This window comes from Cupressus sempervirens, chromosome 3 (assembly GCF_028749045.1).
Source record: "Cupressus sempervirens isolate cs-2001-9-10 chromosome 3, ASM2874904v1, whole genome shotgun sequence".
Taxonomy (NCBI): Eukaryota; Viridiplantae; Streptophyta; class Pinopsida; order Cupressales; family Cupressaceae; genus Cupressus; species Cupressus sempervirens.
The window spans coordinates 228,567,901-228,581,063 of record NC_143120.1 but is presented as its reverse complement, the minus strand read 5'-3'; the positions used below and the strand labels follow the sequence as shown (position 1 = coordinate 228,581,063).

General features: G+C 36.5%; 1 protein-coding gene across 5 annotated transcripts in view; it reads left to right on the top strand.

Annotated features, from left to right (window-relative positions):
• Window positions 1-13,163, top strand: part of FLDH (NAD(P)-binding Rossmann-fold superfamily protein) — a 127,520-nt gene that overhangs the window by 68,045 nt on the left and 46,312 nt on the right. For all 5 annotated transcript variants that reach the window (XM_089819169.1, XM_089819165.1, XM_089819166.1 and 2 more), the window contains exon 3: window positions 404-568. In XM_089819169.1, the coding sequence (XP_089675295.1) occupies window positions 404-568 (165 nt within the window). The remainder of the gene's footprint in view (window positions 1-403; window positions 569-13,163) is intronic.

The following is a 13,163-nucleotide window of genomic DNA, read 5'->3' as shown; positions in this document are numbered from 1 at the left end:
AAACATAAAACACTATTTAAGTTTTCTGAAGGTTAAAGTTTCATTAAAACCCAAAATGAGAATATATTCACGAGGCAAACTGCCCTCATAAGCTAAGATTTGAGTGTTATGTCTATTGAAGAGCAATATTCATATAGTTCTATTGAATGACTTGTCCTTTCTTTTGTTCTTGCATTTTACATCAAGGTGTCAATTGTTGTCTTTAAAGGCATCTGAATTCCAAAGATTACATATGCAGGACTGTGACATTGTGGATCTTAGACATTTCTCTTCTGTTATCATATTATTTTAGAATTGCAGATTGGTCTTGTGAACAAAGCTCAACTCTGTATTTCTTTTATTATGTGTAGGGTCAGCATATCAGTATGTTGATATTGTCTCTGTTCATTTTTTTTTGTTGTAGATACATGCAGGAAAATCTTACTGCACAGAATATGAGAAGTCTAAAGCCATGGCTGATGAAATTGCACGTCAAGCTGCAGATGAGGGTTTGCCTGTGGTTCTTCTTTATCCTGGTGTCATATATGGACCTGGGAAAATGACCTCTGGGAACGTAGTTTCTAGCCTGGTAATTTTCTCTACCCTATAATCTTTGTCTATGGGTTGTCACCATAATTCAGAGGATCTCCTTTACAGGGTTCTGTTTTCTAGCTAGTATGTAGTGGTTAATGGCAAAAAATGGCCCATGGGGATCATGTGTCTCTTTTAAATGTGCATATCCGAAAGTACATTTTGCAGAGTTCTATTTTTTCTGTGAACATAATCAACACAGCAAGGAAATGCAGCATAAAGTTTCAAGCAAGATGCCTGGACTCCTAATGTTTAATAAACATAATCAGTCCTCTTACTTTGCACCAATCACACAACTGTTGAAACTTAAAATGTTGAAGGATAAACTAACATACAGAAAATTTATACCTCAACTCAATCTTTTATTCCTTAGAAAAACTTACAAAGAAACCTGTACAAATTGTTCATCCAATAGCTACACAAAATACGCGGTATATTATGTTCTTTAATCTTGCTCATTTCTCTATGCTATTCAATTAAAAGTCTAATCTTCCAAACAAATAATCCTCGCCTCTTCCAAGAGATGACTTGAATAAAGTCATTAGTGTATATCTATGCTTTCTTAGACTTAATTAGCTAAATAAAAGACTTTCACTTCAATTCTTAAAGGCAAAATGTAAAACATAATAACTTTAATCACTTGAAGCACTTTCCAACATGTTCACACTAATCCTGTACAGAAGTCCCTATCCGAGCTAAATCTCAACATGAAGAAAGCATCTAGTTTCTAAGTTCTCTTTGCTAAGAAATTCTTTTTCTTACTCGATGATACATAAATAGAATGTTGCTGGTTCTATCATAGGCGAATGAGTACAAATGGTGAACTGCTGAATTCATAACAAGTTATGATACAATGATTCTTTTGAATCAGTAAATTTTCATGTCTATGTTTCTGAATTTTTTGGGATATAGCAATTTAAATTAGAAACTATAAGGAACCTCAATTTGGCATTTTGGAATATGCTTATAAAGCACTAGGGAGAAGTTAGATTTGTTCTTCAAAATGTAAAAAACAAGGTGTGCAGAAATAGCTTCCAATGCTAATCTTGAAGGGAGAGATGTATAGAGAACTCAGAATCTGATGCAAACTTATTATAGAAATTAGAGAAACACATTCATAAGCATATAAAGTTATAAACAATAATAGCATCACACAATGATTTATGTGGGGAAAAGCTTTTTCATAAGAAAAAACTCCCCACTCCAAAACCTGCACAATGTATAATGATATTATCAATTTTAAAACAAGATTACAACAGACTTGCAATGCAGATATCTCAAGAGTATTTCACTAGGAATAAACTTGGAATCATCTCAATAGCACTTCAAGTTTCAACAACACCTGTGTACTTGCAAATTCTCATATGAAACTATTTCCTTGAGTACCAATTTATAGAAAAATGAATGAGTTGAAAATCAGAAGTTACGAAGCCTCCAAAAGATGGTGTCCAACTTGGGCACAATTTCCAATTCCTCATTTAAGATTCCCCATCAATTGTTAAAGATAAAAAATCAAATATACCACTTGTAACCTCTAATTTGACTCACTCAACAAGGGTGTCCAACTTTGTATAATTTCTTATTTCAAAATTAACCTTCTTTCTCTCTGGGCTGAAGCACTGCATTCCGGGTTAACTGCTTTCCGACAATAATAAAGATTATCATAGTGTGTTGGAGTTTCAAAATAGCTCTCCTTTTCTTGGCTCTTATTTGTCACAAGAAACTATCATAACTTGTCACAGAATCCCTCAAATAAGGGTGCTCCAAATCTTCTAAGTGACAAAGTACCAACACATGGCAACGAGTGCTTTATACAAATATCAGAGCCCCATTTGAGATGGAGCACAAATATTAATTAAAGTAAAATATTAAATATGCCAAATAATTATGGGAACATGCGAATAATAAATAAGTAAACTGGACACTTGTGAAGGTTGAGACACCTCAATTCCCAACATTTCCCCTCTTGTTGAATACTTTGCAAGAGCCTAGTGGTAACATACCATTATCAAATCAACTACTAGGAGCCAAGAGGCCCATTGACTTTGTGATAAACCTGTGAAATAGGGCCACATGGCCTACAAGGCAGTGCTAGCTGCCACCTATGCACTCTTGTCTTTTTGTGGAAAAATCAGATTTTTGTTCTGTCTCTAGTGTCAACTGTTTTTTTGGAAAAATCAGATTTGTTGTGTTTGTTTCTATGTGCCATCTATCTGCCACTATTTGCAAATGGGAAGCTTCTACCGACTTCAGCCAACTCTCTGCTAACTGTGGTTTACCTCTTAACAAACTGACATCCCTTTATTGAACGCAATCAGATTGTTTACTTGCCTTGCACTGTGAGTAAATGTACCCCCCCAAGTGGGTATATATTGAAGATTGCTCTGTTTTGGGTATGCGGAATATTTTGTTTCTTGCCACTGAGCACACAAGGAGTTGGGGTGACAATCTCAGCACCCAAGTAAGGAAGGACACAGCTCTTAACCCACCATTCTTTTTTTCATGCTCATTGCCATATTTATTCTGTTTGCACTAGCACATTGTATCTTGGGACAAAACTCCCAAGAGGTCTGTGTAATCTGTAAGCTTAAACTGTTGCTGTTAAGAGATTCTATGTCAGTTCTGTGGACATTTGATTCCTGAATTTGCACCTTCTATTATAAGCTTTTTCATTGGTGCTCTGAATCTAGGTAAGCACTATTAACCATTTGAATGATCTATAAGCAATTTGGTAACCCTTGCAATGAAATTTTATTCTCCTGAATCTATATTTTGCTATCAGCATGTTTTTGAATTTATTGGTTAAAAGTAAATACAAAGATTTACATCATACAGACCTTGAGGTCTTTATAGTGGCATCAGAGCAAAAACCCTACCTGCCTGTGGGATTGTTCAGAATGATTATAGAAATGGATAATGAAATTGCGCCCTCTAAAATTGCTGAATGGTATAACAGATATCAGAAGTTGAAGAATCTTTTAACGTTTCAGGAATATTTAAGTTTGACAGGGAATGCATGAGGAGGTTATCAGTCTTTGATGAATACACAAGTGAACTAAAGGAGGTCAAGGCTACTGAATCTTTTGATAGGTGCTAAATTAGAAAAAGGAAAGAAATATTGGATCTTGAATTAGAAACTCAATCAGAATCAAAATGAGGTCAAACTATGTCTAGTCAAGAGGGAGTTGACATTTGTGGAGACAGGAAGGTTAAAGGGCTTGGGGAGTTTATTAAAGATACAGGCCCTTAGTATGATGAATCATAGTTGTGTCTTAGTGCCAAGTTGGAAGGACTAATTAAAATGAATAAGAAGAATAATGCCATGTTTACAAATTCGCTACAGCCATATGAGGATGTGAACAAGGTTGAAGAAAATACTTCCATGGAGTTTGCTAGACCAGCTTTAATTGGCCAGCTATTGGAGGTATGAATTCCACCAATGTTATTGCGTGAACCAGCTCTACATCTGTGATGTCCCTATTCCTAAACTAAGAAATAATAATCAGTAGATAATTAAACTAGTAAAAACAAAATTTGTGAACAAATACATAATGATAAAACATAATATGATTTAATATTAAATTATTAACATTTTATATATCATAATAAAAAAATATTATGTTAATATTAATAATATAATAAATGAATTAAAAATAAAATAAAAATAAAAATAATAATAATAATAGCAGCAGAATATATATAAATATAAAAACAACAAAATAATTGCAAGACCATAGACGTTCTAATAAATAGCATCAACTATACATTAAGATTGGTGAATAAAGAGAGACTAGAGTAATACCCCTGTAGATTGCTAGAAACGGTAACCCAACAATAATATCAATTTGCTAAGCATAAGTAATCCCTTATGACGAGATTTGGTCTCCCATAGTTGCAGTTAATGATAACATGGTATACAGGACTAAGACACTTAATTAGACCCCCGTTGCTATTCCAATAATAAGTCATATACTACCATAATAATAAGAGCCAAGGGAGGTCGATGCATGCAGATAGATAATAACTTGCAATTCTTTTAATAACAGCGATGTCAAAGATTGATGGAGAGACCTTATCTCGATCACTACGATACCATCAAGAAGTTTTTAATATAGACGCCGTCCAGAAACTATATGACATGTAATGAAATTACTCCCTGTCATTGACAGCAAGGAATATGGATTACAAATACAAGTGATATCCCAGTGATAATGACAATGTATGGAAGAAATGTTTATCAACGCTTATATAAATGACAAGCCGATAACAATCACTAATACATATCTATTTGGCATCAATGCTAATACTTATCAACAATGACTAATCGCCAATTAGTCAAACTGTCAAAGGATGCATTCTTTGGATGTGATACAGTACATCTGACGCATACATAATGGGACAATTCTTCTTTTATGTTGGTGAAGAAAAAACAGACAGCAGAGCAACTAAAGTAATTCAGCATCCAATTGACTATTGAACTAGGAGTACATACTCTTATTGGAGAAACTTAGTGTAAAGAACCTCTGTAGATAATCAAGGGGAGGAAAGAAAGAATTATTGGTAATTAGAGCAAAATAATTTGATACTTTTGTTTCTTACTGGCATCACTCAAAGAGCCTTATCGCAGTCAATCACATATTTGTGCAGCACCAAGATTGGATGCATAATATAATAGGCAGAGATAATACTGAAAAGAGGTCGCTGGCAAGTGACGAATTGAGAGAATAATTTAAAAATTAATCATTAGTAATTATCGCAGGCAGTGCCAAATGCCGTAGACTTACTCGATGCTTCCAAAGACAAGTTGACATAATAAGTACAACATCAGTACTGATCCATTACCATATTTGAGGCAGCAGGGAAATTTTGTAGCAATATATGAATTAAGCTTTACATAACAGAATTAAGTATAGTTTCCACTGTGGAGATAATCAGAGCACAAATCTCAATATCCATCAGTACGAGTCCATGTGTTTTAGTAATAAATAACAAACATATTCATTTTAATAGTTTAGTGGGGAACATCACATATATTACTCGAGATACTGATTTATAAGAATCAGCCAGTCAAATAGTACTGAAATAACTATATATCAGTCATTATCACAAGTGGCTCTAATTAGATAATTATCACAGTTTTTTTTTCAAGTTTCCAATTAGGGGTCATCAGGACATCTTATTTGTAATGAATCAACTTGTGATTTAGATGGCGATGATGCTCATACATATCAAAGCAATACAGAAACTTGTCTTAGAGAGCAAGAGCCAAAGGAATTATTCTCAAAAGAGGGAGAACCCAAGGTAATGGGACTTGAAATAGTGAAGAGCGAAACAGAGACTGAAATACAAGAGGATGTTAAGGAAGGAGTTGTGATATTGGACCAGGAAGAACAATTGAAGTTATTAGACACCATTGATCAAGAACAAGCAGACCCTATTCAGAAAGTTGAAGCTGAAGATCCCTTGTTGATCGCTAGCAGTTGTGGTTACCAACAAAAGACCAATGACTTGGAGCTGGAAAGAATACCTTTGATGGAACATGAAAAGCTCAATATGAAGAAAACATTTCAAGAGCTGTTCGAGGAGCACCCACCCATGTCTCAGTTATGGAAGAAATTAAACCATGTCATGATAGTCAAGAAATTAATTCTGCTATTTTGAAGAATGATTCAAATGCGATTGACTCCCTGAGGATGAATTGCAAGCATATCATAAAACCTCCGATGAAATTGGAGATGAAGTACCCCATAGACTAGCGCAGGAGAATCACTTCCTTCAAGATCAAGGACATACACAACTAATGGTGTGGGATTCAGGTGATATACAAAGAGGTGCAAGGGGTCCGAGTCTTTGGGATTACCCAGTCATTAAAATTAAGTGCTTAGCAGCATACATAAAAGATAGTGTACTATCAGGTCTACTTAAAACACTTCTCCCATATCTGCAATGTCTAATTGAAACAGGTGGTAGGAGGCTTTTAAGTTTTAACAGAAGCCCTTCTGAAAATACCGTATTGGCCTACTGTAAGATCAGCTTACTGGTTTCATATACCTGTTTACTTTAGATGAAGCATCGAATCATCCAGTGGAAGCAATCTCTTTGCATCTTCAGTTGAGGGTTCATGCTTACGATCAGCTTATGGTGCCTCCGAGCAATTGTGTGATAAATGGAGCATTGATAAGCACCGATAGCATTGTTCTTGTCTCAGTATTGGAATTGTTTTATGGGAGATGTCCTTGGTTCATCAGATGACTAAAGTTTTGAAGATTTTATCACATACAAATACTCCATTTAAACAGTGCTATTTGTATGTGGATCTCCAACCTATGCAAGTGCACTAACTGGGAAAATTGGAGGAAGATTCAGTGTATAGACAGTGGCAGAGGAACCTGGATGAGCTGGTTCTGCCAGTCTTCCTTGGCCAACCACATTATAGTGGCAAAAGTGTGCATCATGTTGTTTATGTCATTAATCTTTCTACTAGCCCTGAACTGAAAAATGTCAATAGTATACACTGCATTTTAGAGAATAATGTACCTAATAGGTTTGGGAATATATTGCTTCCACCAATACCAGTTGCAACAATTGAAGAGAATGATGCTGAAGACCCTAAATATTTTGTCAAAGAGCTGAGGACTAAACAAGCCTAATTGGGGAAGGCAAAGGATGAGATTGACATCAATTCAAATCTGATCAAAGTGGTTGAAAAATATACTGCAAAAGGTTCAAGACTTGATTTGGAGTGATGGGTCATGGTTCTGTTAGCTCTCAGCAACTACGATGATGTCACCAAAGGCAAACTCAAATTAAAAATGAGCAATCTTAGAGCCAAAGAAAACCTTCAAAGGGAAATACGCAGTGCTGCTGCTAAAGATGATCAGATGCATGCAGGCAGAAATATTGTTTGCAAACTCAAAAAGAAAACTCTTCGATGATCCAAATAACTTGTAAACACCTGTTTCTATCTTTAAGAGTTCTGATTTGTTACATCCTCAGACATTCTGCAAAGTGGACAACCATGCTATGAAGATAGATGACAGAGAGGACACAAAGAAAATAGATTTGAAGTTGTCTCAATATTTGACAGTCTTCCTAGTAATACAAGTGTTGTTTGGAAATAGAGACCCACAGCTGGACAGGCAGCAGGCTCCATCAATCACCCTAACAATGTTTCATCACCTTTTTATTGACCTCAATGTCAAAAGCTGGGATCCCAAACTTGAATTCAAAGACCAAGTCCTTCATTGTGCAAACATAATTACAGAATCCTGGGTGTCTGTATCATCTGCAGACAATGCAAATCAAAGCACCAAAATAACCGGTTCTTATTACATGGGAAGGGTGACATCCGAAGCTGCAATTGCAATGACAATTGACTTAATGAAGCTTGAAAAATCTTAAGAAGATTTTGATCGTAACTCCAGAATAGGTCTCAGAAGAATGAAGATTTTAAAAGAATATTTTTAAGTGGAGAAACTAAGAAGGCTGCTGAAGAAGAGGAAGGATGTGATGACGAATTGTCACCAAATAGTGAAGAAAATAAGACAATTGACAATGTTTGATTCAGGTTCCATTGATGATTGTGAGAAGGATAAAGCTAATAGCATAGAGGGGTATAGATCTAGGAAGTCCTTCAATTATGGATCCTTGGATGCAGCCAACCTTGTAGTGGAAGGTGCTCTATGATTGTGATAATTGTTAGAGTTTTTTCTTATTAAATAAATCATATTGATTTAATTATTAAGTCATTTATTATCTCTAGTTTACTTAAGCAAAACTTTGGGCATATATTAATTAATTCTTTCATTAATTATTATCATGCAACCTAGGTTAGATTCCTTTTAGGGTTTTCATCTCATTTTATAAGGATTGATCTCTTTGTAATACATTCATTCACTTTTGATATTAGCAATTTCTCTTTTTGCTCATCAGTAATCTCTCCTATATGGATCTATTAATTCCAACTTCCATAGTGTTTGCTTCGCTCTTTTCTATGACAGGTATTTGCATGCAGGTGATTCTTGGGAGCTATGGGATTTATTTTTCATCAACTTCAACATGGTACTAGAGCTCTAGATCTTCATGCCCTTGTTCTATTTATGAGAGGTTTGGCTTGGCTTTTAGAACTTTGTTTTTTCTTTAAGAGGGTTTCATTTTTCAGAGTTTTTTTTTGTATTGTATTAACACAACATAGAGTCCATCAAATATGTTGTAGGTTGCCTCAATAAGCTTCCTTGCAGCTTTGCACACACATGTTGCATCTGTAACTACTTGGACCACATTTAGTGGCCCGACCTCCTTAATAGCCTCCCTAAGGATCTCAAAGTGAAAAAATCATTATCTTTGTCGTGCCCTAAACAATCAACTACCCTGAGAATGTATGGGCCTTCTAAACATGCAACCATGATGTTCATGAGTGGACAATGCCTAATGTCAATCCACCCATCCGTAACTATGCTACATCTAGACTGTATCCAACATTCATTTCTCTGCTCCATCAAAACATTGATCTTGGCATAATTGTTATTCAAGATTTCGGTCCTCATTTTGTGCTCACTTGGTAACACATATGATGGTCCCCCCTTGCCACCATCAAGATCATCTCCTCATAATGAGATTGAGCTACATGCGACGGGACTCTTTTGGCAAAGAAGAACTCGCCAATGGAATCATCTATGTGATTTTTCAGCTGCATGTTGAACAAATCAGCTATGGGGTTACTTTGCATCTTCTGTTGCTCCTTGCCGTCCTCTGATGCACTCTAAGTAGATAAAAGTCTTGAGGCTTGTTGTCCTGCATTTTGTTACCACAAAAAGTAGGTAACAATACGAAACTTTTTCAAATTAGTTTCAAATTTCTCTGAGTTTAGTTCATTATTTAATTGGTTAGTATTGATTAACCAATCGGTACTAATTGATATGATGAATCTTTTTATTGAAGGCCTTCGTCAAGTCTTTTTCATTTTGCTTTCTGTCGAGCCTTTTCTTGATTTTTGAGGCCTTGCTTTTGAGTTTGTGATTGTTGGGTTTTAGGGCTTTGGTTTTGCTCATGTCATGCCTTTCGCTTTTCCCTTTGATTCGCTCTAACCTAGAGTGTAATCAGAGTTGTCAGTCAAAAGATACGCCTGCTTAGTGCCCAAAAAGTGGACCTTTTTTATGCAACAACACAAATTAAAACTATCATGTTATATTTCTAATTTGACATTCACGTTTTGGAAAAATATAACTTAAATTCACTTTATGTTATGTTTTTAAGTTACTTTATCTTTTAAATTTTCACTTAAAGTAACTATAGTGCACTTTATGTTATATTTTTAAGTTGAGTTACTTTTTGATTTTTCACTTAAGTGACTATATTAACTATATAGTTCAATTTATTTTTTAGCATTTAAATCCAATGCTCTAGTAAATATTATTTTTTAAATGGTATTTACATGCTATATTATTAACCTAGGCAGTTTACATGGCGGATTCATCTCTCCGTAGACAGTTAATAATGGGCGCATAAACTGATTCAATTCACCGGCAGGTACCTGGAGGAGCCCACCGGCCATTGTTTATGTTTGCTTTAATTAGGAGGGAAGAAGATTGTGAACGGCTTATGGGACCAGGGCTGCAGACACAAGGAAATAACAAGAAACAGCGTGGGCGCTTCTGTAAGAAACAGTGGGACCAGGGCAGCAGACACAATACCAGACAGGGTTCAGATCCTAGGTAGGCCCGTTTCCAAGGGTAAAACGAAGACTGGGGCCCAGCCCACAGCAGGATAGTGGCAGGCCTTAAGCCAGGGGTTTCAAGGTGCACTTTTTGGTTTTGTTTTATATATTTGCTCTTGTTAGCTTTTGTTTCGCCCTTCTTTCTTTTGATCAATGGAAAAACAAATTGAGGATACACAAATGAGAAAACAAACGGTGGATATGCAAACCATGGAAAAGCAAACCATCTCATTGATAAAAAACGGTCAAGAAATTATGGTACACTTTGAAACTAACCATTTAGGGCAAGTCAAAATGGCATCACTTGGCAAGACAGGAAAATATATCTGGGTCAATGTTAAACAGTTCAAGGGCATTTTAAAACGTAGACTTGCTCGTATGAAAGGGTCACAGGACAAGCAAAAACACGGGCAGAGATTGCATAAACAAGTCAAAATGTGCCCTCCTCCACACTTAAGTGGTGACAGTCATCTGTATGGTAGTAATAACTTTGATGAGTCTGTCAGTTACAGCCCTACCTCCACACCTCTCGCTTGGTGCCCAGATCTTTATGTGCAAGAACTTTTGAGGGCCAAGAGGAGGTTGGAGCTCCTAGAGGCTAAGGAGCAAGAAAGTTACCGCAATATACAGGTGCTAATTGCAACAAATAAAACTCTTGCAGATGATAACAACACTTTAAAAGCTCAAATCTCAACGTTGCAAGAAACACTTTTAGCCGGGAAGCTTGAATGGCAGAATATGAAGGATGAATGGAAAAACCTGAATGTGACATTGGAAACAAACAAGGTCACAGCAAATACCGAGTCATCTCATAATAAGGAGAAAACGATTCTTCACACTAGTTTGCCAGGAAAGGCAGATGGTGAAGAGAAGAGAAGGAGTTTTGCAGAAGTCACCAAAACTTGGGACAAAAACAGCAAACACCCTGATATGGCAAGAGAAGAGGCAAAGATTCGTGTGAACACGCAAGACAAAGAGGTCAAGGAAAGGCAGCTTAGGGCATCCAATATAATTATCAAGGGGATAAAAGACTATGGGGAAGGCGAACATACCCTTGACCTAACGAGGGATTTCCTACAAGATGTGTTGTTGTGGCAAGGACAAATCTGCCAAGCTTGGAGGGTTGGCAAACCACACGCTGAGAGAAATAGGCCAATCAAGGTAGTCATGCTCAGCATTAGCGACAAACAAAATCTACTTAACAAAAAACAGCTTTTGTGGGGTTCTCGCTTCGTTTTAGAGGAGGATTTAACTATGAGACAGCAAGTAGAAAGAAGGATGGAAATGGAAAAAATCAGAACAGCTAGAAATGAAGGCAAAAGAGCTTGGATGTTCAAGGGAAAAGCAGTTATTGCTCATTTTGGCCACCGCTACAATGAAGGGCAGCAAGAAGGCAACAAAGGTGCAACAACAAACACCTTAACAGGCAGCGATACAACAAGATCCATAATCACACCTAGCAATAATAACTCAACTTTGAGTCTTTCGCATCAAAATAAATAGCAATCAAGCTTAACCCAGGCGTCCTTAAGTTTAGTTTGTTGGAACTGCAGAGGTTATCCGTGGAGACGTGGGCCTGGGTTAGGGCCTATTGCGGAAGGCAAAGACATTATTTGTCTCATAGAGACACATGAGCATGAGGGATGTAAGACCCCATTGTTTGAAGGCTACTGGAAGATGGCAGTGTGGAATGAGGCAGCGGGAAATGGTAAAGGTTATGGAGGTATAATGGTTCTAGTAAAAGAAAAAGAAGGTCGTGTCATTCAGCTGGAAAAGACTGATTCTAATAAACAATTTATATGGCTCAAAATCATGGAAAATAACACTCTTCTCAGGATTGCAGCTTGTTACTTTGCTCCACAAGTATCTAAAATTTATAAAAAGTGTGGTTTAGATCACAATGACCCTTATGCTACGTTAAAGAAAGATGTTGTTGTTTTTTCACAACGTGGGGATGTCCTTCTCGTTGGAGATTTCAATGCTAGGACAACAAATTGGCAAGCAAGTATTTTCAGCTCCGAAGTAAATGATAACCCTATTTGGCTCACAGAAGAGAGAAATCATCCATGGGATAGAATATCCGAAGATGCTAAAGGCTGCAATCATTTTGGGGAAGAATTGATCACTTTGTGTGGCACATTTGATCTAATAATCTGTAATGGTTTGGCTAGATGGGCTAAGTCGGGCAATTTCACTTGCAACACATACAACGGGGCAAGTGTGGTAGACTATGTAATTTGTTCGCAGCATTTGTATAACAATATTGAAGAAGTTGAAATTGGAGAGCACATTTGGGATCTCAAATCAGATCATAGACCACTGTACGTAAATTTGTATTGGGCAAAGGATAGACGGATTGGGGCAAAAATCCAAGGCCCTCAACACCCACCTTCTCAGGGCAGAATTTTGTTAACTTCAGAAAATAGTAACACTTTCAGGGCTGCTCTTGAGGAACTTTGTATGGGACACCCTATGTATAAGCATGGTGTTAATAGTCATGATTTATCAAATCTGATTCACAAGGCTCTTTCAAAATGCAAGAGAGCAAAAAATAGAAAATCTGAAACTAATTGTTTTCCAGCCAATGCATGGTTTGATAAGGAATGCAAGAGGGCTAGGAGAAATCTAAGGGAGTCAAATAAAACTAACCTTGACATTAAGACCTACAAACAGATCCTAAAGAAGAAAAAAATCAATTTTATGTCCACAAGGAGAGAGGAGCTAATTTTCTTGGGCAGAAATAACCCCAAACGTTTTTGGAAAGAACTCCAACCAAGGAGGAAGCAAACTGAAAATAATATTACTGCCACCCAATGGTTTGATTATGCTAAGAAACTTTATGAACAAGAGGGTGGAGTGGGACAGCCACCTTTGGTCA